The sequence below is a fragment of the Triticum urartu genome, chromosome 5A (genome assembly GCF_056163025.1).
Source record: "Triticum urartu cultivar PI428250 chromosome 5A, HENAU_Tu73, whole genome shotgun sequence".
Classification (NCBI taxonomy): Eukaryota; Viridiplantae; Streptophyta; class Magnoliopsida; order Poales; family Poaceae; genus Triticum; species Triticum urartu.
The window spans coordinates 439753527-439778092 of NC_141877.1; the positions used below are offsets into that span (position 1 = coordinate 439753527).

At 49.6% G+C, this 24566-nt stretch overlaps 2 protein-coding genes across 2 annotated transcripts; one reads left to right on the forward strand and one right to left on the reverse strand.

The window, feature by feature from the left end:
- Window positions 1-4539: 4539 nt before the first annotated feature.
- LOC125509533 (uncharacterized) lies at window positions 4540-6615 on the reverse strand. The gene is made up of 3 exons (XM_048674518.2): window positions 5622-6615; window positions 5168-5396; window positions 4540-5070 (listed from the first exon to the last, which is right to left on the reverse strand). Exons 1-3 carry the CDS (start codon window positions 6446-6448, stop codon window positions 4906-4908), a joined length of 1221 nt encoding a protein of 406 aa, XP_048530475.1. The 5' UTR covers window positions 6449-6615; the 3' UTR covers window positions 4540-4905.
- A 13538-nt stretch (window positions 6616-20153) lies between these two features.
- On the forward strand, window positions 20154-23841 carry LOC125509536 (RHOMBOID-like protein 10, chloroplastic). The gene is made up of 9 exons (XM_048674522.1): window positions 20154-20432; window positions 20720-20976; window positions 21084-21138; window positions 21224-21304; window positions 21394-21490; window positions 21597-21664; window positions 22959-23057; window positions 23153-23194; window positions 23276-23841. Exons 1-9 carry the CDS (start codon window positions 20241-20243, stop codon window positions 23417-23419), a joined length of 1035 nt encoding a protein of 344 aa, XP_048530479.1. The 5' UTR covers window positions 20154-20240; the 3' UTR covers window positions 23420-23841.
- Window positions 23842-24566: the final 725 nt, after the last annotated feature.

Sequence of the window (24566 nt, forward strand, 5' to 3'; positions counted from 1 at the left end):
AGGTGAAAAACATGCACTTGTGAAGCTCTACCTCCTAATATAATCGATCTACCAAAGCTTGAGCCCTATCATTGACATCTGAAAGCCCTATCATCGCGAGCCAAATAAAATGTGTCAACCCCACTCCCTTTTGCTTCCGCGACACCGGTTCCCCTGGTGTCATGATCAGATTGTCACATTACACGCACGACACGTCCGGGCAAAAACGTCGCCCGCACACGGCACCATCCGTGCGATTCGCGAAACTCGTAGCCGCGAACGAGCCATTCCGTGCACGACGCTGCGTCACAAACCAAGGAGGTAGATCACCCGTGGATTGGGTTGTTGTTTCTTGCGTGCGCCATGAAAACTCTGGCCTGCTGTTACCATCGCAGTTACCCAGCGCCACACACGACGGTTGGTTGGGAAACGAATCAGACGACGATAAGAACGGGCGCGCCGGGTCGCACCGGTCGGTCATACGGGGCGGGACGTGGCGCACCAGACGCGCGACCGTTTTTCTCCCGATGCCAATCCGTTGCCCGGGTTCACACACACCTCACGCACGCCGCCATGGCACGGCGGGCGGCATGCGGCGCCATGCCATGCTGATTGCCGTTCGCTTCTCTCTCTCTCTCTCTCTCCCGCGACAGGCGACAGCGACTGATGCGACGGGCTGAAAAATAGATTATCCCTCGCCTTTGCGCCGTCAGCATGTTGCGGCACGAATAATCGCGCGCGCACACATATACACACATACTCTATAAACAAATGGCCCGGCGCTCGTCAACGGCACTGTCCCGTCGATATTTGTTACAGCGCTGGTGGACAATATCGAAATTGTAGTTTAGACCGGCTGTCGAGCATAGTTGCATGTGGCTGTCACGCGAGCCCTGTCTGTGCCTGGTTGCAACCATGAAGATGATTTCTTTTCTCTTGGCAAACAAGCTGCTCCCATGATGAGCGATCGGCGCGTCTGCCTGCGCGCCCTTGGTTTGCCGTTGCCGACCTGGAGTACTTGTGTGTACTATAAAAGAAGCGTACGGGCGAGTTTCCAACGTCTAATTTCTCGCACATGGCACGAAAGAAAAGTGCGGCTCCCGAGCGGTCTCTGCATCGAGAATTCGAGATGCAACGCAGTGACCGGCCATCCTGCTGGTATGATTGGTAATAGAGTAGTACTAATATTGAATCTCCACGCCAGGGCCAAGGGGTACGAATTAGCAGTACGGTGGGGGTGCTTGTTTATGATTGCTAGCAGGTGCTTAGTACGGCACTCTGCTAGTAGTACCAGTATCTACTCCCACGGTGCCAGTACAACTTTTTGTATTCTTTCTTTTACTCCATCGGATGCTAATTACTTACTAGTACTTAGTACCAAACCAAAGGACATCGGATGCTGGTACTACAAAGTACTACTGGTAATCACCGTCGCAAGCAACCAAGCAAACCTGGTAGTAAGTAGTATTACTTCACCGCGCAGGACTTGTAAACCGAAACGGAGGAAGTATGTACGTATTAACAGTAACACAAATGCCAGTAGGAGGAGTGCTATAAAACACGTCCGTTGTGTAACTATAACCGTGACCTGACGTACGCCCCAACCGCCAACGACGTGCTCCCGCACGCACATTTACTGCTCCCGTCCCGTGGTTGGACTTGGGACGGACGCATGAATGAAGCGAAATGAAAAGGCCTCTGACCTCAGCAAACTCTTGTGTGCGTCAAACACCCAACAGAATCGGTCGAATCCCGGCCCATCCCCTCCCCTCCCCTCCCCTCGGTGTCAACAGTCAAAAGGGCCGCCCCAAGGAGCTGGGACGTGTTTCGTCAAAAAAAAAAAGGAGCTGGGACGTGAACGAAATGGCGCGGGTCGGGTCGGGTCGGGTCGCACGCATTTTTCAATCGCTTCACTGCCGGCCGTTTCTCAGCCCGCCAAAGCCGAGGCGAGACTCCCCCCGTGTTACCTGGCTCCGCGATCCGCCACCCACCAACACCACCACCACCACCCACCCACCTGCCCGACGAGACCCTCCGGCGGAGCGCGCTGCTCTGCTCCTCTGCTAGTACGCTGCTGAACCAATGCACCACCAAGAAAACGCACGATCGATGGCGTGAATGCGCACGCAGGCCCGACCTGCGGCGTCACCGCCGTTGACGAGAGCAGGCACACGATCTTCATTCATCTTTCAAAGTTCAAACGGGCCACGATCGGGCAGACCGAATCCATCTTCTTCTTCTTCCTCTTCCTCTTGAGTCTTGTCCACACACTTGGACAAAAAATAAAATGTTTTTTAACTTGAAAAAGGAAAGTATAATGAGTATGAAAAGAAGAAGATGCACCACCAATGTGGCGATTTCGTTTGGAACGTCGATCACCTGCTCCATCCACGAGCACGACTGCATGAGGCGTGTGTGTGATGCACAAGCGGAGGAAAGCCGCACGTTGCCTCTTGTTTGCTTGGACAAAAGAAAAATACTTGGTACTCGTAGATGGCAAAAAAAAGATTCGTGTGCGCGTATGTTTTTTGCTGTGAAGTGATTGCGTCTGCGTGCGCTTTGAACGCAGGCAGGCGACAAGCGGAGGCTACAAGGCGGGCGATCCTTTCCACGGCCGGCTACCCCTGTTTACTATTTGTCGGAGCGGAGATCACACCGCGGCGCCTTCTTTTTCTTACTTGTAAAATGGTCGGCATTGCAGTATCATAAGTAGTAAGTAGCCCATGACCGATGCGTCATGGAAATATAAATCACAAAACAACGGATGGATCGGGTGCCTGGTCACATGATGGCTACCGAAAGCAATGTCTGCTGGCAGCGACGCATTCTTTGAACGAAACCATGGGAATTTGTTTACTATATTAGCCGGTGAATTGATTTATTTAATTAAAGAAAGAAAATGGTAAAAGGGATGAACGGGTCCATGCATGCCGTTGCGGGCCATGCATAGTATGTGTGACCTGCTTCTCACGCAAGCGAGAGAGCATCATGGGATCAGCAGGCGCGAGTTGACTTCCTTCACGCTCGATCAAGGCCCCGTTTGTTCGGATGAACAATTCAGTTCATTTGTTTATTTTTTTCAGTTAGCGCTCAAAGAAATAAGGGGGATTTTTCCATGTCCCAAAACAGGTGAGCAAGTCGCAGGGAAAAATGGTTTGGAGCATCAAACAAAACACAACAATCATGTCATGAACAGATGAGATGCTCCTCTTAGTTTAGGCATGTCACTAGTATGATTCAAGCCCTGGACATAGAATAAGCAAGCAGATTATTACATATAATTAACGATGTGTTAGGCTCATGCCGGGTTTGCAATTAGCCTTTGTGCGAGGCCAATGATAATCATGTCTATACCCTCTTGCATCTGCACAAAAGGAGAAAAGACGTTGGAATGGAAAGCACAAGTTGGCTCCTGTCCTGCTGCTTTTTCATTCAAACGGAAACAGAAACAGGAGAAGCTGCCGGGGCCAGAAAACCGGCCGCCGTTGGTTCCTCCCCTCCCCTTCCCGCCCATGTTTTTGATTGCACTGTGGAAACAACAGGAGCTCTCGCCATGCATGCACACACTGCGTCACACTGTGGTCTGTGGAGGAAGGCATGGCAGCCGCCAGCCAGTGAGAAGCAGAAACAGTGTGTGCCACCTTGAGATGAGCAATCCAGCAGATTGGAGGACTAAGTTAATCCATGCTCCTACCTAAGCAGGTTTTGTCTGGAGCAGTGTAGGGGCTACTGAGTATCACAACCCCTGTTTGGTCTCTGCTTGAGGCCGCTATCAGCAACAATTGGACCGCGACATGTTTCTAGGGCACCACAGCACATTTGAACCATGTGTTATGCGCCCAATGTTTGTGCGATCGATCGACAGACTTGCGGGTCAAACGGTTTCAACAGCAAACATGTTCCCAAGGGACGTTAACGTGGATCGGCGCGAAGATAAGAGCGACCATGTCACCATGAGGCATTCGGAATAATGGGGATTTCTGACATTACGGAATATATAAGCATATGCAACATATATAATGCAGCGGAATCATTGGTTGGTGGCATGATTGTCCTGATCCAGAAAATGGACATGATCCTCAAAATGGTCATGATCCACAAAATGGACGGATAGCATATAGCAACAGCACTTCCCCCGGCACACAACAACGCAATTGCGACAGCCTAACATTTCCTCCATGATTTCTTCCTCCCCTGCATTCATGTTTCTGGTGGGAAAATCTGGGGGCAGCAGGGGGGCCCAGGGCTATGAATCGCTGCTGCCGGTTTTGAATCAACACGGTGGGGCTCAGATTCAGGGAGTGGATAGGCAGCAAAGGGGGTACCAGACCGGAAGAAATTCACAATCCCCCATGTGCATCTCCGTGTCCTACCGTTGCAAAATGGGGAATCACCGCACATGGCGTCCGGCCCGGGCAGTCAAGATTTAGATTGGTGCCATGAAAATGCAGCAGGTGCAAGCGGAAGCACAAGCACATTCGTGGTATGTGCAAGTGCAATGCACACAGAGAACTTGCCTAGGATATGCAGCAAGTGGTAATAAGAACCAAGAAGGGCGACTGAACTGGAAAGGCTCACTCTTCCATTGATACAACTTGGATCTATGTACAATTTACAGCTTGCTGGAAGGAAGAGGGGGGAAGGGAGGGACCGCCGATGATGATCGCGATCGCGATCGTCGATCGTCGCAGGATCTGAGCTGTTTTTGAAATGCAAAACTTGTCAGCTCCGCTCCTCCTCGGAGGCGCTCCCGCCTTGTTGCTGATCTCTCTCTCACACTGACTCGGAGCAGGCGGTTGTGCCGCCCCGGTCGTCGTCGCCGTCGCCGTCGTCTGAAACTCGCCGATTAGTGTTATTGGCCTTCTTCGCTACCCTAATGTACAGTTAGAGGAAAGGGGCATGTTTCCTTGAACACACACACACACTTCACACATAGGTGTCGCAGAATTTGCCGTCCATCCTGTTCTGGACCGCCTTGATCGCCGCCACCCGCGCCGCCGTGGCTGCCCTGTTCGCGGCCATGACCACCTTGTGCACCTGCTCGTCGACCCTCGGCAGGTGGAAGGCGTTCTCCGCGGCCCGTTGCGCAGCCTGATCATCATCATACAATGGAACCATTAGAATTCCACAAGGAATTGCAGTGGCAGGGCTCCTAGGGAGCAATATGTCCAAGCAAATCGGTTTGTACCTGCACGGCGCGCTCGACTGAAGGATCTGTTGGGGGCAGGGGGCTCTTGAGAGTCCCGAAGTCCCACTCCCCGGATCGCTTGTCGCCGTTCCGAAAGGTGTACATTCCGAACCCCTGCTTCTTGCCTTCATGCCAGGAGCCTTCGTAGCAATGGCCATTGGCAAAGCGGTAGACACCGAAGCCATGGATCTTGTCCCCAAAGTACTCCCCGGCGTAGCGATCGCCATTTCTGAAACAAATTGCAATGGAAAGTTAGAAATTAGCAACCAAATTTCTCGCCGATGTTGCTTGAATTATTACTACTGTGAATGAATGAAGATGTAAGGCTTGAATTATTACTGCTACTAGTAAGGTTGTTGGGAGTTATTAATGAAGCAATCGAACAGTTGCTGAGATATGGAAACCAACAGTGTGACCAAATCAAAGCAGGGAATTTCGCTGGCAAGAGGCTCACCGGAAATGGTAGCTGCCGAGGCCGTGCTTGACGCCGCACTTGAACTCCCCTACGTAGGAGCTGCCGTCGGAGCAGGTCTGCGCGCCGATGCCGTGGCTCTGGCCGCCGGCCCACTCGCCGGCGTAGCAGTCGCCGCTGTAGAAGCGGTAGACCCCGTGGCCGTGGCGGAGGCCCTGGCGGTACTGGCCGCGGTAGCGGCTGCCGCGCGCCCAGCTCTCGATGCCGTAGCCGTCGTACTTGCCGTCCACCCAGTCCCCCTCGTACTTGCCCTTGCCGAAGAAGTTGTAGACGCCGCTGCCGTTGCAGCGGCCCTTGTGGAACTCCCCCTCGTAGCAGTCCCCATTGCTGTAGAACTCGACGCCCTCCCGCACCACGCGGCCGTGCGCGGCGGCCCGGCCCTTGGTGTCCCGGGCGTGGTGCGGCCTGTCGTCCTCGTCGCCGATGAACCACTGCACGGAGCCGGACTGCGGGGAGCGGCGCATCCGCAGGCGGCCGCGGAGGAGGCGCGCGGCGGCGGCCGCCGCGGCGAGCGCGGCGGTGGCGGCGGCGGCGAGGAGGAGCAGGTGGCGGTCGTCGCGGAGGAGGAGCAGCAGGAGGAGCAGCGCGAGCGGCAGCGCGAGGATGAGGGCCGGGTGGGGCGGGCCGCCCGGGCGCAGGCCGTGCGGGTGCAGCGCCTTGCCCTGCGCCGGCGCCTGCGACTTCTTGTCGTCGGGCTCCGGGTCCTCCACCAGCACCGCCTGGAAGGAGGCGCAGTTGCGCACCGTCGGGGAGCGCAGCAGCGAGGAGGGCGTCCGCGTGAGCTTGCCCGCGCCTCCTATGCCGTCCATTGCTCGCCGCCGCCGCTCCCCGGCGCCGTCCCGCTCCTCAATTTCCGACGGATCTTGCTGCTCCGCCGCCGGCGTGAGAGAGAGCCGCGAACGCAGATCGGAGGGGAGCAGGGAGGGAGCAGAGGGGGGAGTGGGTGGAGCGGAGAGAAGGGAGGGGAGGGGAGGCAGGCTGAGGGGTCTCTTATAACTAGCGGGGGAGGTGACCAGCTCGGGCGCCGACCTCGACCCCGGCCCCGACCCGCCGTCCGTGCCTAGCGGATCCTCCTCCGGAACTCCTAGCGCCCCACGGCGGGCGCTGCGCACACTGCCATGTGGGGCGCCCTCCCGTGGTGGCGCCCGGGGTCAGTGGGTCGTTGACGGATCCCGCGGGATCGCGACCCGGGTGTTCCGCGGGGCGGAGGGGGAGAAGACAGGGTCTGGTCTGTACTCCCGGTGTTTGATTGGCCCTGCGCGCGGAGGGCCGGGGCCGTACTACCCGGCTGGGATCGGATCGAACTGGGCCGGACCCGACCGGGGAGCGCTTTGGGCGTGAGCGTGGGCGGGGCCCGCCGGTTCCGGATCTGAATCCCTGGGGAAGGGGTGGGGTAGGGTAGGGTGCGGTGAGGCGAGTGCGTCCAAGGCCTGGCATGTGCGGCCGAGCGGGGGGGAGCTTTCCGGTGGACGGACGGGGCGAGGAGAGGACGGTGGTCGAGGCGCGGCGACGGGGCCAAAAACGAACTGGACTGGCGCGCGCGCGCGATACGGCTCCGTGGCCGTGTGCGGCACGGCGTGCCCAGCTTGGAAACGGCTGGGGGCTCCTGGCACCGCGTGCCCTGGCCGCCTTGCCCCCTTTTTGACCGCGGGACTTTTCGGGGTAAAAAAACCGTCGCGTCCTGGTGTTTTCTCGGTCGAGGCTCGCTTTTTCGCTGTCTTTTTAGCGGCCGCTTTCTTCTCTGTTGGATTATATGGGAGTGAAACGACTGGTCTTTTGAGTAATGTATTTACGCTCGTGGAGTGCAGATGGATGGCGTAGGTTAGCGGTGGTAAAGAGCGCTCGGCAACTTTCACTCTACCTTACTTATCGTACCAGTAATATAACTAGGAAAGCAATATATAGCTCGAAACAATTGAGGCTTGGATGTGCTTTCCACTCTTTTCGGACAAAAGCGCAAACCGGGCCTACAAAGAGCTCGAACCTGGTTCGATTATGAATTAGCAAAGCTTAAGGCTGGTTGTAATGCGGAGTATAGTATATTAGTATCATGCATATGATACTAGTATCATACTAGTATATGATATTACTTTCGTAATGCATAGTATCATAAGTTAGTATCTTACAATACTTTATTAATTGCCATGCATAACATAAAGTAGTACAACATTTAATATGATACCATACCCTTTCTTTGCTCATTTAATTGTGTGTCACATCATTCAAAAAGTCTAGTTGGCATGCATAATACCGCGTATGATACTCCCATTACGACCAGCCTAATATGTGCTCTTGGTTTTTCGTGATCTCATTTATGGTAAAAGTAAATATGAAACTTATGAGTGCATTTGGCGGAGTGGGGCCATTCTCAAATGCAAAAAAATTGCATGGTTGGCCGTACAGCAGAGATTGTGGACATCGGATACTTCCTTGCCAGAGCCAGACCTGCAATCTGTGGGAGTTCGATCCGGCCAAGCACCAGACCCTGCAACAGTTCTTCGGCGTCACGCACGAAGGCATCTGGAAGGTGCTTTTCAAGGCCAATGAGACGTGGCCGAAGACGACCGAGGACCGTGGGTACAACCTGGCCCATCCCGCCAGTCCGGTAAGTTTTTCGTATTGCAAGGTGTATCCTTCACCTGTGTATTCAAGGAAGATGTCTAAGCTTCCATATTTGTCTTTCCAGGGCTCGACAGAGAAGGCGGAGCGGATCCAGTGTCCGGCTCCGCTGCCCGAAAACCCAGCTATCCCGCTTCTAACGAAGATGCTGGTTTCGGCGCCCTACCAGGCGCCGGAGAAGACGGCCAAGAAGAAGGTCAATGGGACCAGAAGTGGCCTCCGCCATAAAGGCACTTCGGACGTGACGTTCGAAGACGATGAAACCTATTCCTCCCCCGCTGCTGAGGACGGCGAGGAGGAGGAGGAGAAGGAGGAGGAAAGTAACTTCCCCCCCCCCCCCCCGAGGGTGGAAGGAAAAAAAGGGGGGCCTCCACGGATCTGGAGGCAAAGGCGCTCAAGAAGGGAAGGGGAGTGCCCTCGCTTCTACCACGGTTTTTTCCGTCATGGACGGCCCAAAGGATGTCATGCAGCTGCGTCTCCTGCCCGCCCAGGACGAAAAGCCCATTTTCTGTCATGATTTTTTGTCATAGAAGTTGGAGCCCACCACATCTATGATGATACCGGATTTTGTCACAATTATCGTCATAGAAGTGCCATAAGTATGACAGAAAAAAATTTTGTTCGGCCCAAAATGTCACGGATGTGTCTTTTTTTTGTAGTGTGATGTAGAATTTTTCTGGAAAGCATAAAGGAGTTTTTCAAACAAAGGCCTCGGTGAAGCTTCTTACATATTAGGCATCAAAATCTAGAGATAGATCAAGACGCTTGATAAGATTTTTCAATGATTACATATCTTGACAAGATTTTTGAAGTAGTTCAAAATGGAACAGTCAAAGAAGGAGTTCTTACATGTATTGCAAGGTGTAAAGTTGAGTAAGACTCAAAACACGACCACGGCAGAAAGTAGAAAGAGAATGAAGATCATTCCCTATGCCTTAGCCATAGGTTCTATAAAGTATGCTATGTTGTGTACCGAACCTATTGTGTACCTTGCCATTAGTTTGGCAAGGGGGTACGATATTGATCCAGGAGTGGATCACTTGACAGCGGTCAAAATTATCCTTAGAATACTAAGGAGATATTTCTCGATTATGGAGGTGATAAAGAGTTACGTCGATGCAAGCTTCTTACACCGATCTAGATGACTCTAAGTCTCGATCTAGATACATATTGAAAGTGGGAGCAATTAGCTAGAGTAGCTCCGTGCAGAGTATTGTAGACATAAAAATTTGCAAAATACATACGGATCTGAATGTTGCAGACCCATAGACTAAACTTCTTTCACAAGTAAAACATGATCACTCTTTGGGTGTTAATCACATAGCGATGTGAACTAGATTATTGACTCTAGTAAACCCTCTGGGTATTAGTAACATGAAGATGTGAACTAATCACATAAAGATGTGAATTATTGGTGTGAAATCACATGACGATGTGAACTAGATTATTGACTCTAGTGCAAGTGGGTGACTGAAGGAAATATGCCCTAGAGGCAATAATAAAGTTGTTATTTATATTTCCTTATATCATGATAAATGTTTATTATTCATGCTAGAATTGTATTAACCGGAAACTTAGTACATGTGTGAATACATAGACAAACAGAGTGTCCCTAGTATGCCTCTACTTGACTAGCTCATTAATCAAAGATGGTTAAGTTTCCTAGCCGTGAACATGTCTTGTCATTTGATGAATGGGATCACATCATTAGAGAATAAGGTGATGGACTAGACCCATCCGTTAGCTTAGCACTATGATCGTTTAGTTTATTGCTATTGCTTTCTTCATGACTTATACATGTTCCTATGACTATGAGATTATGCAACTCCCAAATACGGGAGGAACACTTAGTGTGCTATCAAACATCACAACGTAACTGGGTGATTACAAAGATACTCTACAGGTGTCTCCGATGGTGTTTGTTGAGTTGGCATAGATCGAGATTAGGATTTGTCACTCCGATTGTCGGAGAGGTATCTCTGGGCCCTCTCGGTAATGCACATCACTATAAGCCTTGCAAGCAATGTGACTATTGAGTTAGTTGCGGGATGATGCACTACGGAACAACTAAAGAGACTTGCCGGTAACGAGATTGAACTAGGTATGATGGTACCGACGATTGAATCTCGAGCAAGTAACATACCGATGACAAAGGGAACAACATATGTTGTAATGCAGTTTGACCGATAAAGATCTTCGTAGAATATGTAGGAACCAATATGAGCATCCAGGTTCCGTTATTGGTTATTGACCGGAGATGAGTCTCGGTCATGTCTACATAGTTCTCAAACCCGTAGGGTCCGCACGCTTAACGCCCGATGACGATATGTATTGTGAGTTATGTGATTTGATGTACCGAAGGTTGTTTGGAGTCCCGGATGTGATCACGGACATGGCGAGGAGTCTCGAAATGGTCGAGACGTAGAGATCAATATATTGGAAGGCTATGTTCGGACATCAGAAAGGTTCTGAGTGGTTCAGGTATTTTTCGGAGTACCGGAGAGTTACGGGAATTCGCTGGGGGAAGTATTGGGCCTTCATGGGCCTTAGTGGAAAGGAGAGAAGGGCCACAAGGGGAGGCCGCGCACCCCCCATGGGCTGGTCCGAATTGGACTAGGGAGGGGGCAGCGCCCCCCTCTTTCCTTCTCCCTCTCCTTTCCTTCCTTCTTCTCCAACTTGGACTAGGAAAGCGGGAAACCTACTCCTACTAGGAGTAGGAATCCCCCCTTTGGGCGCGCCCCTTGTGGCCGGCCCTCCTCCTCCTACCCTCCTTTATATACGGGGGAGGGGGCACCCCATAGAAACACAAGTTGATCTCTTAGCCGTATGCAGTGCCCCCCTCCACAGGTTTCCACCTCGGTCATATTGTCATAGTGCTTAGGCGAAGCCCTGCATCGGTAACTTCATCATCACCGTCAACACGCCGTCGTGCTGAAGAAACTCTCCCTCGGCCTCAGCTGGATCTAGAGTTCGAGGGACGTCACCGAGCTGAACGTGTGCAGATCGTGGAGGTGCCATGCGTTCGGTACTTGATCGGTTGGATAGCGAAGACGTTCGACTACATCAACCGCGTTACTCAACGCTTCCGCTTTCGGTCTACAAGGGTACGTAGACACACTCTCCCCGCTCGTTGCTATGCATCTCCTAGATAGATCTTGCGTGATCGTAGGAATTTTTTTGAAATACTGTGTTCCCCAACACACCGGACGATCGAACCCATCACAGAGCACCTCTTCCCATGGCAAGAAAAATCGATCTAGTTGGCCTAACTAAACCAAAGATTCGAAGAAGAAATATGAGGCTATAAGTAACCATGCATATAAGAGATCAAAAGAAGGCTCAAATAATATTCATGGATATAGATATGATCATAAACTTAAAGTTCACCGGATCCCAACAAAACACACCGTAAAAAGAATTACATCAAATAGATCTCCAAGAGACCATTGTATTGAAAATCAAAAGAGAGAGAGAGAGGAAGCCATCTAGCTACTGCCTACGGACCCATAGGTCTATGATGAACTAATGCATCATCGCAGAGGCACCAATGAGGATGATGAACCTCTCCATGATGGTGTCTAGATTGGATTCGGTGGTTCTGGAACTTGCGACAGCTAGAGTTATTTTTAGTTGACTCCCCTAGGGTTTTTTGGAATATTGGTGTCTTTATAGAGCGAAGAGGCGGTGCAGGAGGCCACCGAGGTGGGCACAACCCATCAGGGCACGCCTGGGCCCCCAGGCGCACCCGGGTGGGTTGTGCCCCCCTCGGGGCACCCCTCTGGTACTTCTTTGGCCCAAGTTGTTCCTTCTGGTCCATAAAAATTCTCCAAAAAGTTTCGATGCATTTGGACTCCGTTTGGTACTCATATTCTGCGAAGTAAAAAACAAGCAAAAAAAAGCAACTGGAACTCGGCACTATGTCAATAGGTTAGTCTCAAAAAATGATATAAAGTTGCTATAAAATGATTGTAAAACATCCAAGAATGATAATATAACAACATGGAACAAGCAAAAATTATAGATATGTTGGAGACGTATCAATAATCTGATCATAAACTCGCCCCAAAAGGTGATTACATCGAATAGATCTCCAAGAACATCGATGAGAACATTGTATTGAAGATGAAAGAGAGAGAAGAAGCACTCTAGCTACTGGCTATGGACCCGTAGGTCTATGGTAAACTAATCACACATCATCACGAGGGCCGCAAGGTTGATGTAGAGTCCCTCCGTGATTGATTTCCCCTCCGGTAGGGTGCCAAAAAAGGCCTCCAGATGGGATCTACGAGAACGGAAGCTTGGGGTGGCGGAAAAAGTGTTTCGGGTGGCTCTCTATTGGTTTCTTGATTTTAGAGAATTTATAGAGGTGGAGTTAGGTCAAACAGAGCGAGGCAGGGCCCACGGGGCACCAGGGTGCGCCTACCCCCATGGGCGCTCCCTGGTGGCTTGTGGGCCACTCCTTTGTCTTTTGGCCCTCTCCCGAAGCTTCTAGGATCTCTTGTGTCAAAAAAATCATGAAAAAGTTTCATGGCATTTGGACTTCATTTGGTATTGATATCCTGGAAAACCTAAAACAGCAACTCGCGCTTGGCACTAAGTTAATAAGTAGTCCCAAAAAGATATATAATGACATATAATTGCATATAAAGCATCCAGGATTTATACTATGATAGCATGGAACAATAAAAAATTATAGATACGTTGGAGACGTATCAGCCAGTATATGTAAAAAACGCATACCTATAGTTACAGATGGCAGGCCCAAATGGCACTATCACCACCTGCGGGAGCCCAGAAAGAGCTTCTGAAGCAGAGGTCACCAACATGGAGCTCGTCGAGGCCGCTTTGGCCTCCACGGAGCTCGAAAAGATTAAGCGAATGTACACCCATAAAAATTGGAGCTCCTGAAAAATCCAAGGCGAGGTTCAGTCTTCCAGTCGGCTCAAGCACGAAAAAATTCCAAGTACACCCGTAGGACATGAAGAAAACGGTAACAATCAGAGGAGACCTCCCAAGCGAGCAGTAAGCAGAACTGCTTGCCTTCCTCCAAGCAAAATGGGACATTTTCACATGGAAACCCGCCGAAATGCCGAGTACCAGCCTAAAAGGCCGAGCAATGTCTGAACGCCCGCAAGGACGCACGAACAGGGAAAAAGGCCTTACGTCGTTTCGCCACAGAGAAGCGAATGACTATCGAAGAAGAAATAGTCGGGCTCTTGGCTGACGGGTTCATTAGAGAGGACACATATCCAAAGTGGCTAGCTAACCCAGTCATGATGCGCAAAAAGAACATGTCGTGCTGTATGGGCGTCGACTACACCGACCTCAACAAAGTCTGCCTCAAGGACCCATTCCCACCGCAAGAATTGATCAAATCATTGACTCCACCACAGGCTGCGAACGTTTGTGTTTCCTTGATGCATACTCCGGATACCATCATGTACGAATGAAGAAGTCAGATCAAGAGATGACCTCCTTCATCATGCCTTACGGGCCATTCTATTACATCACAATGCCCTTCGGGCTCAAGAACGTCGGGGCAACATACCAACGAACGATGCAGAAGTGTTTCAACAAGCAAATTAGGATAAACACGAAGGTCTACATCGATGACATCGTGGTCAAATCGTGTCAGGGCTCCAGCCTCCTCGCAGACCTCCAACAAACCTTCAACAACCTTCGCGGCTTCAGCATGAAGCTCAACTCCAAAAATGTGTCTTCGGGGTCCCCGCAGGACAAATTCTAGGATTCATAGTGTTCCAACGGGGAATTGAAGCAAACCCGGAGAAGATCCAAGAAATAATCAACTTGAAGCCAGCAGAGACAGTTCGACACGTGCAAAAGCTCGACAGGTGTGTGGCAACCGATTTATCTCCAGGCTGAGGGGAAAGCACTCCCGCTATACAGGCTGCAGAAAAAAGGAGGCGGGTTCTATTGGAGTGACGAGGCCAAAGAAGCCTTCGCAAATCTCAAAAGGCTACTACAATCAAACACACTACTCGCCTCCCGGCACAATCTGAACCAATGTTGCTATACATATCAGTGACCACCCAAGTGGTAAGTGTGGTGATCGCGGTGGAAAGGGAGGAGACCGGCAAGACCCAGCGGGTGTAACCCCCGGTGTACTACGTCAGTGAGCTACTAACGCCGTGCAAAACACGGTACCTGCATTGTGAAAAGATAACATACGAAGTATTCATGGCCGCCAGGGAAGCTACGACACTACTTTCAGGCCAACCCAATCACAATGGCGAGTCATGCACCACTCTCCGGCGTCATAAAAATAAAGACGAAACAGGCCGCGTGGCTAATTGGGTAATCGAGCTTCTACCATTTGATATCTCCTACAAACCACACTCGGAAGTCAAGTCACAAGCGATCACCTACTTCCTGGCTGAATGGACCGAGGCGTAGTACGTCCCCAACAAGATCAACCTCTAATACTGAACAATATATTTCGATGGATCGATGACATTACATGGACTAGGTGCCAGAGTAGTCCTTGTGTCCCCAAGAGGTAATAAAATGAACTATGTTCTGCAGCTTCACTTCTGGGACTCCAACAACGTTGCCAAGTACGAGGCCCTTCTCCATGGCCTCCACATTGTGGCCTCCACGGGCATTCGACACTTCAGCTGTCGAGGCGGCCCCTGATCTCGTGGTACAACAGGTCGCGAGAACTCGAGGGCAAATTCGACGATATTGGGCTGCACCATGTCAAGAGAAGCGACAACATTGCAACAGACAACCTTGCATGACTGGGCACTTCAAGAGACCCAGTACCTCATGAGACCTTCTTCCTGGAAATATCACGTAAACCGTCCGTGAAGATCCAAGGTTCCTGGAAATGCACAGATGCGCTCTTTCCTAATTTGTCTAGTATATGCAGTGAACTCGGTCTCAAGCATCGACAGTGGGTGCTTTGATCGCCATAGTCAAATAGCCGTAGACTATTGAGATGTTTTAAGTAGTCGGTGGATGACCTTCGCGCTGACGTCGTGAGCCAAAACCTTGCCCTCGAGGTCATCGACGGCGCCCTTGCCCTCGCTCGCGCGGTCGCCTTGGCGGCCAAGCCAAAACGCCCTCCCTCCGAAGGCGCGTGCCCCAGGTCCAGTTCAACCTCCTCGACCCTAGCCAGTCTACGGTACGGACGCTGTACTACGCCTTGACTTGACCCCGCCGGCCCCGCCCGTTCCGCCGATGATTCCCACGTTACGCTGGCTGGCGGGCGCCCCCTACACCTACACGGCGGCGGCAGCACCCCCACCCCTACACCTACACGACGACGCCAGCGGGGGCACGGCGCGAAAGACTGGGTCACGTTCCGTTCCCGGACCGGGGCGGGCGCCCAGTACGACTTTTTTTTTGCGGTTCATTCATGCCATGGACGGCGTCGTGTGGCGTGACGGTGCCGGTCAGCCAGCCAGTCACGGTAATTGGCTGGCTGGCTGGTTGGTTGGGTGCGGCGGAGGGGCTGGTGGTGGGTGGGTGGTGGGGGCGGGGCGGACGGGCGGCACGTCGCTCGCTGCGGATCCATGGGCGGACGGGCGGGCGGGCGACTAGTCTGCTTTGGCTTTGGGGGCGTGCCGGCGTGCATGCTCACTGCTGTAGGCGACGCGCCTACGCCTGCTCCTACCCACAGTAGACTTCGGCGCGTCTCTAGATGTGCTACGTATGTACTGTAGTACGGTAGTAGGTGACTACCACTACTATAGCAGTACTCTACACTAGTCTACTATTCCTTCTTTGGTTGACAGAGCTGGCGTGGGTGACGCTATGCTACTCCGAGCACCGCTCCTACCAGAACTAGACGGGGGCGCCCGCTTTGGAGCGTGCGTGCTCAAGACAGACAGGCTGCACGTAGTAAGTAGCTGCGAATTTCCTCGCCGAGAGGTCGATCACATGCACGTAGTGGCGGGCAATTATTGCTCCTCCGAGAGGCTTTCGCCATGCATGGATTCGCAATCAGGGCGTGAGACAAAGGGAAAGCAGCTACACCTAGCGAGAATTCCGACCCTAATTCATCACCGGCACACTCTACTGTACGTGCCACTCCACTCCAGCGGCCCGATCCAGAAACGGCATGCACGGCTTTCTCCGTCCTCGCCAAGCTTCCGCCCGTCTAATCGAGCGCCCGGCCACTTGCTCGCAGCCCTGGATCGAAGCCGGCCACGGGCCGATCAAGTGCACCCTTCGATGGTCCAGATCATACACCTGACTGACTGAATCTCTCGGCCTCCACTAGCTCACTCACCCGGTCGCCCACCGAGAGGGAGAGAGAGGGGGAGGAAAAAGGCAGCGTGGTCTTTTTACACGCTCGCGCAAAATCACATGGCCTTTTTCCTTCTTTGCTCCATGGACCATATGCATCCACCAGCTACCGGTGGCGCCCGCCCGTCCCGCACATGCTGATGCTCTGGCATTGCCAAGGATATCCGAGTGAGAGGGAGAGAGATATGCATCTATGTTACTCTCACTGTGGATAGTCTAATATGTTACTGTAACATAGCGCTTCCCGAGGTAAAATGAGTCTATAAGTCAATAAACGAAACAAACTATGGCACTACTACTAAGATACTTTGCACTATAAAGGTAGTAACTTAAACTAGTATCATGCATATGACACTAGTCTAAGTTACTCCCCACTATGACCAGCTTTAAACGACAAGGCAAGCACGAACGAGATTGGAACGGCGCGCGCATCTTCACATTGCACTTGATTGGGTGCTCCTCTTCAGGCCCGAGCCAATAAGACCAAGATAACAACGGAATTAATCACTGTGGCAGAGCGCTCTCTCTCTCTCTGACTGCGGTGTTAGTATTTTCTGGGCAATGCAGATGAAGTTCTTATTGTGTACGTGGTGGTTTGCTCCGAGGATGGGCCATGGATGCAGGCCGGAATGACGAAATGACGAATGCAGTTCAAAATTACATTGAATCTACCTGTCTACTTTTGTTCCCTCCGTCTCAACTCTACGTCGTGTGTGCCGTTCTGCTCGAGCTCTGGACGATCTGCCAGCATCTCTGCAGTAGCAGCAGCATCTCAGAATATTCAGCAGTCAATTCGCGAAAGAAGAAAAGAATCTGAAAGCACACGTCGCTGCGTGCAATTTCCACCGTAGCTGCCCGCGCAGTCGCGCGCAGAGGATAGATAGATAGATAGATAGAAGCCTAGTGGCACTGCAGCATCCACGTTTCTTTCTCCGCATCGTACCCGATACTTTTGGTCTTTCGGCTCGCCATGATCGCGACGCATGCAGCAGTAACTCCGGCCTGCTTCCATGGCCCATCCCGGGAGCAAAACCACGAACACAATAAGAACTTCATCTGACATTGCCCAGAGAAATACTAACGCCGTAGTAAAGAGAGAGCGCTCTGCCACAGTGATTAACTCCGTTGTTATCTTGGTCTTATTGGTCCGGGTCTGAAGAGGAGCACCCAATCAAGTGCAATGTGAAGATGCGCGCGCCGTTCCAATCTCGTTCGTGCTTGCCTTGTCGTTTAAGAAATTTTGGCGTCGTGGAGGGGGCACGGCACGGCATGGACCATGCAAGATGCAGCATGCATGCATGCAGCCACGCCGCTGGCCGCTCGATGGCCGGGAGCGCCGTCTTTGTCACAGCCAGGCGACAAGTACGTACGTACGTGCAGTACGTTGGGCTATCAAAACCTCGGCACACACAGCTTTCCGGCGCGTGTGGCTCATCGTGGCCATACGTGCTCTGCGTCGCCCAAGTAACATGATGAGGTCGCTGCTTGCTCAATCATTTCTCTTCTTCTTCCGAACAAGATAATTCAGCAATGGACGAACAGGTCAAGCCACGCCCTGCAGCGCAGACGAAACCTCCCCAATCCAATCCAATCTACGAGCAGCCTGGCGGATTTGACGGGATAGATAGACGTATGCGCACAGCGCCATCCAGCGGGACCAGTTCAACCGGGGCAGTGCGTTCCCGTTGTAGATAAGCTCGGCCGGGACGTGTCCCAGCGAACGAATTATTGCCAGTAGGTGAGCAGCGTTTCTCCAGACGAAATCATCATCTGATTCTGATCAAACCCAAAGCCAAAGCGCTCTCGTGTCATCGGGGTAAAGAAAAGGAAATTTGCCCAAAAGCCAAAAGGGAGCGGAGAATTCGACCACGGTAGCCGCCGCGGGTGAAGTTTTCGGGGAAAAGGGAGGGATGAATCGTCGCAGCGGTGGCACGGTCTTTCTTGCTGGGGTAAAAAAGAAAGAAAAGTGATCCTCCGCCGCCGTGCCGTGGGCTTGCCGTAGGCTCTGTGTCGGGCGCGGCGAGTAGGCCGGTGACCGCGCCGCCGCCAAGGACAGCGGCTCACGAGACCGGTTTTGCCTCGCGCGGGTTTCAGATTCGATTCGATTCGATTCGAACGCTGCGGGTGCACTGCACTTTTGAACGATCCAGCCAACGTGCCAATGTGGTAGAGACATTCTTTAGTAGTGCAGGTTAGAAAATGCAGGGATCTGGCCCCACTGTAACGTGACGGTTTACTTTCCACGAGCAATGCCGGCCCGTGGGCTGGGCTGGGCTGGGCTGGGGTGACATGAATGAATTGACAAGGCGAGCTCGTGCGATTCCCTCGCGCCTGCCCGCGCTTTCCAGATCATCTTGGGAGCCTGGAGCGACGACACGGGCATGATCCCCGATCTGTTGGTTCTGTCTTTCGCTTTCTCGTCTTTGATCCCTTTTGGCTTGGATTTGTCCATGTCTGGCTCGCTTTACGAATTTATGGCTGACCGGTGACCGATCGAACATCGAACGCAGGGCTGTTGCCTGCAAAACGAACGTGTGTCCTTTACCATTTTTTGGGGTCCAACTACGAATACTTACCTGGATGCTGGATGGCTGCGATCCCACTGAGTAAACTGGTTTTGATGGATGACATCAATTGTTTGTGTACGTGTAGTGGTGGCCAATTAACTTCTTTTTTGAGGGGGTGGTGGCCAATTAGCTACTCCCCCCCCCCCCCCCCCCCCCAAAAAAAAAGCCTACTTTTTTGCACTATCACGGTGTAAAAATAGTCTTACATTTTGGTACGGAGGGAATAGTTTTCACAAAGGTTGTCATGCTTTGGTAGAAAAAAAACATAAATACTCCCTCCATTCCTAAATACTTGTCTTTTTAAAGATTTTAAATGGACTACCACATACAGATGTATATAGACATATTTTAGAGTGTAGATTCACTCATTTTGTTTCGTATGTAGTCACTTGTTAAAATCTCTAGAAAGACAAATATTTAAGAACGGAGGGAGTAGTTTGCAGGCGCATACAAAAGAATATGTTTGTTCTACAACACATGATATTTTAGATACTGCACGTTCTCCAATGTGCAATTTTGGCCGTTAATTGTTGTATAAATATGTAAATAAACAATTACGATAACATTTTGAAACTATTCTCCTTGAAAAATCTAACAGCGACACAACCAAACCTATATAAATATTGTGCTCAAACTCCAATATGGATGGCTATGTTTGGTAAATGTTAAAAATTTGACGTGCTACCGAACATACAGATTTGTCATACAAAAACAGATAAGTTTGTCATGTTGCTGTGTAAGATTTACCATGTTCTAAAGTGATAATTGTCATGTAGTACCCCGCAAAAAAAAAGATAATTGTCATGTAGTTTAAGGAAATTGTTAAAAAAAATCGCTACAGCAAGTAATTACCATGCGTTCGATCAGACATCAGATTTTTACAGTTAATTTTTACAGCGAGTAATTGTCATATTGACTTTTGAAGAACTTGCGGGCCGCAGAGGTACTTATGACATCGGAAAGGCCCATGATGTTGTCGCTAGGCAAAAGAAGCCCATATGGCCAACCGTAGCACGGTCCGATGCCGCTTCTCCAAGCAAAGCGAGAGGAGTTACTCAAAAAAAAAAAGCAAAGCGAGAGGAAAGGTCTCCAATCGAGAGGCATCAACGGGGTCCACGACGCAGGCTTGTGGTGCCCCAATCCCATGGCGCCGTGGCTGCTGCTCCCCTCCTTCCCGTGGCCTCCCCCGCCCCCTCCCGGCTCCTCCTCTGGCCGCGGCGGCGGAGGCGGTGGAGGCGACGGCGGAGACTGGAAGCCCAACGTCGTCACGGCCATCGCCGGCGTCCACCTCGGCCGCTCCCTCCGCCGTCGCCTCGCCGGCCTCCTCAGCTCGCCGGTACTGGCGCTCTCGCTTAGCCTTCAATTCACTCTTCTATTGTGATGACGCAAACTGTCGGATTTTCACTGGCGACATCTAAGCCTATTTTAGGTAGCTTTATTAGTTAAGACTTATCACTTGTAATATACTGTGATATCCTTCAGTCTCTAGTTATACAGATGTTGGTTGTTATCATGATCACCTATGCTGCCTTTGAACTCTTTAACTTTTCATGTTAGAAATTGGTTTAAGAATTTGTGAGCTCGCTGCATAACTTGATCTGAACTGAATTGTGCAATGCGTAGGAGGTGCGGTCTCTTGATGTCTTACCGAGAATAGGCGACATTTGGTTTGGAGGATTACAGCCACTTGACACACACCACGTTCTTGGGGCGCTGGGAAATGTGTGCTCCGCATCGTTTGTTTGCAGTTCTGCTTTCTTCGGTGGGAATAGATCAGGTGGGAGATACGTCGGTAGCGGAAATTTGCAGCCCAGACGGCCTCGTGGGATCAATTCGAAGAAGAGGCTGTGGACTAATGTTCTTCTTGCTGTTAATATCCTGTGAGTGATTGCTCAATTTAATTCGCATGATTCCCTTCTATTCGATAGTAGTATTAGCCTCCTTTCAGCATTTGTGGATTAACACAGTTTTACTACTTTAACCAAAGGGCTTATATCGCTCAGATAGCATCGCAAGGAAAGCTTATTATGTGGGGAGCAAAGGTTGGTACGTGTTGAAATTTCCATTTCACCTATACTCTGTTTATTTTTTGACTTATGGGACTGCAACCATGATTTACGATGGAAGGTCAACAGCCTAATTGATAGAGGGGAATTTTGGCGTTTGGCTACATCAACAATTCTTCATGGAAATCTTACTCATCTTGCTGTATGTGATCCTGTTTCTATCGAGAATTAGAACTATACTCTACAAAATGACCATTGCTAACTTTCCTTCCTATCATTGTGGCAATGCAGTTCAATTGTTTTTCGTTGAATTCGATTGGCCCTACTGTGGAGCTCGTTACTGGTCCTAAAAGATTTCTTGCTGTTTATTTCACTTCCGCACTGGCAGGTGTTTGTTTCTCCTTGTTACCTGTTTTCGGTAAATTCATGTGGCGGTGTGATTGCTGTCTGCTTCTTGGTTCATAAATGATTCTTCATTCTTCGAACTGTAACAGGTTCACTAATGAGTTATCGCTATTGTCAATCACCTTCTGTTGGCGCATCAGGGGCCATTTTTGGACTGGTATGTCTAGTTCATTTCCAAAATACAGTTACATAAATACATCAGGGGCCATGAGTATTTTATTATGTATGATGCTTTATCATGGTTGCTTAACCCTACAGCATGGCATAATTTACTAGCAATATGAAATTACGAAATGTCACTGGTAGATCAGAACATAGATCATCTGTTGTAATTTGTTCAGATTGTTTCATCATTATTTCTTTCTATTCTACGACCTCAAAGTTGGAAACTTCAATTTGACCCAGTTCTATGTACTACATTAGTGTATATCTTTTGTTTGCACGTCTTGATTGAGTTGGCCTTTAATGTACTCCCTCCGGTCCTTTTTACTTCGCGTATTAGGTTCGGGTCAAGTCAAACTTTGCAAAGTTTGACCAAATATATATTAAGAAATATCAACATCCACAATACCAAATATATACTCCATGAACTACATTTCATAATGAATCTAACAATATTGATTTGGCATTGTAAATATTGATACCTTTTTCTACAAGTTTGGTCAAAGTAAAGATGCTTTGACTTCAAACAAAACTTATATGCAGACTAAAAAGGACCGGAGGGAGTACATCGTTTTGCCTGCCGTAGTTGAGCATTTGAAAAATGTCATTTTGACCCAGTTCTATGTACTACATTTGTGTATCTTTTGTTTGCACATCTTGATTGAGCTTGCATGTACATCGTTTTGTCTGTCGTGCTGAGCATTTGAGAAATATCATATCATCTTGACCCAGTTCTATGTACTACGTTTGGTGTATCTTTTGTTTGCACATCTTGATTGAGCTGGCCTTTAAGGCCTTGTACAATGCAAGGTGCTTAGAGGGGTACTTCGAAAAATAAACCGATTTTTGTCTAAGCACCGGTGCTTATTTACAGAGGACAAACGCTTAATTAGGCACCCCTGCTATAGAGATAAGCAGCTGGTGCTTAAGAAAAAATCGGTTTATTTTACTAAACACCTCCCTAAGTGGCTTGCATTGTACAAGGCCTAATGTACATCGTTTTGTTTGTCGTACACTCGTACCTGAGCATTTGAAAAATATTATATCATTTGGACCCAGTTCTATGTACTACATTGGTGTATCTTTTGTTTGAACATCTTGATTGAGCTGGCCTTTAAATTTTAATGTACATCGTTTTATCTGTCATACTTGAGCATTTGAATAATATCATTTCTAATTGCCACCAGTATTTTGTACTAACAACAAGAACCGTAGGCCTATTCTTATTTAGTTAAGAAATTCATGATATACGTTCCTACATCATTTTATCACCTTATGTGTATCATCAGGTTGGTGCATATGCTGTTTATACATGGAGGCACAGAAAGCTTTTGGGGCATGGAAGGGAAAGTTTAGAGCAGATAGCACGTGTAGTCATCTTAAACATGGTAGTGATTTATATATTTCCACTTACCTCATGTTTCTTTGTTTTTGCTATTTGCTTTGTCCCATCTAGAAATCTCATATATTCGGTTTGATACAGGGTATGGGTCTCCTTTCAAGGGGCATTGACAACTGGGGTCATGTAAGTCTCCCAAACTTCTGCATAATTCATTCCGCGCTGTAATGAAATGTTTATCTCATGAGTTCACTTGATTAATAACAGCTAGGAGGCTTGCTCGGGGGAGTGGCTGCGGCATGGTTTCTTGGTCCAGCTTGGCAAAACCAGTATGTAGCAAAGGATGGAAGAATGGTGTTCAAAGACAGGGCACCCATTCACCAGCTAATAGGCAGTAAAAGATCACGGTAACTGCGTGTATGATAGCCGTGCTCCTATTTTTACTGTGTATAATAGCTGAGACACGTGGGACAGGAAAGATAAAAGAAAGTAAGAAGGAAGATTGGGACAACATACCAAGCAAAGGGAGCAGCCGAAAACCATGGCTGATACCTAGTTCTGCAGAAGAAATCACCCACCATGCCCATGTGTGGCGGCTGCTGAGCTAGCTCTAGCTCAGAGAAGACCAGTGCCTCTGTGCTCACTTGGAGCTAGTTGCTGTGTTTGGATCACCTGCAGCTGTTACGATTGTGACAGGGTATGGTCAGGCGGTACTGACAATTGTATTTTACATTGTTTATTTATCAAGCATTGGTAGCACCTCATTGATAATCATTTGTGTAACTGAATTCATGATTGATCCTGCTAACTATGGGTATTGATCATTCTTGTCACCACTTTGTTTTATTTCGGTGCATGGATAAGATCTGATGACTGTTGTGGCATGCCAATAAATATATTGGGCACCTGTGTTCAAAAAGAAGTAAGTTGCGCACCAGCAAAATTCAGGACTTGCTACCCCTTTCTCCCTGAAGTTCTTTTTCTCGTTTTTCCTTCCTTGATTTGGGATTTGCGCTCCCGGCTTCAGCTTGGTTTAACTGAACATGAGCTCACAGTACTAACGTGAACATTTACAAGTATTTTAGGGGATACTCCCTCCATAAAGAAATATAAGAGCATATAGATCACTAAAGTAGTGATCTGAACATTCTTATATTTCTTTACAAAGGGATACTTGATTGGATGCCAAATTCTGGCGAAGTTCCGCCTTTATTTTCCAGTAAATCTGATCAAATGTGGCACCAACCTAGTTCAACATACCAAATTTGGCACCATTTCGATTTTGAGTTAATAATGTTGACAGCTTGGCCAAAATATACGGTAATCCACTCCGGTGCCCGGGCTCAGATGAGCCCGGTGAACAGTGCAGTGATTAAAAATAGAAAAAAAATAAATTTTTTTACTGGAAGATGTTTGAGTGCATGATGTGCGTGCAAAATTTCATCCCATCTGGACATCTGTAGAGCTCGTGGCAAAAAAGAGAAATTCGGCCAGAACCGTGCGTGAACAATAACCTTACAGAGCCAAATTTTGTCTTTTTTGTCACGTACTTCTCGAA

Coding starts and splice junctions, on each gene's coding strand:
- LOC125509533 (XM_048674518.2), bottom strand. CDS start 6,448: ATGGACGGCATAGGAGGCGCGGGCAAGCTCACGCGGACGCCCTCCTCG. Junction 5,397..5,621: donor CTCGGCAGCTACCATTTCCG/GTGAGCCTCTTG, acceptor AATTTGTTTCAG/AAATGGCGATCGCTACGCCG. Junction 5,071..5,167: donor CAGTCGAGCGCGCCGTGCAG/GTACAAACCGAT, acceptor GATGATGATCAG/GCTGCGCAACGGGCCGCGGA.
- LOC125509536 (XM_048674522.1), top strand. CDS start 20,241: ATGGCGCCGTGGCTGCTGCTCCCCTCCTTCCCGTGGCCTCCCCCGCCC. Junction 20,433..20,719: donor CCGGCCTCCTCAGCTCGCCG/GTACTGGCGCTC, acceptor TGCAATGCGTAG/GAGGTGCGGTCTCTTGATGT. Junction 21,305..21,393: donor GAAATCTTACTCATCTTGCT/GTATGTGATCCT, acceptor GTGGCAATGCAG/TTCAATTGTTTTTCGTTGAA.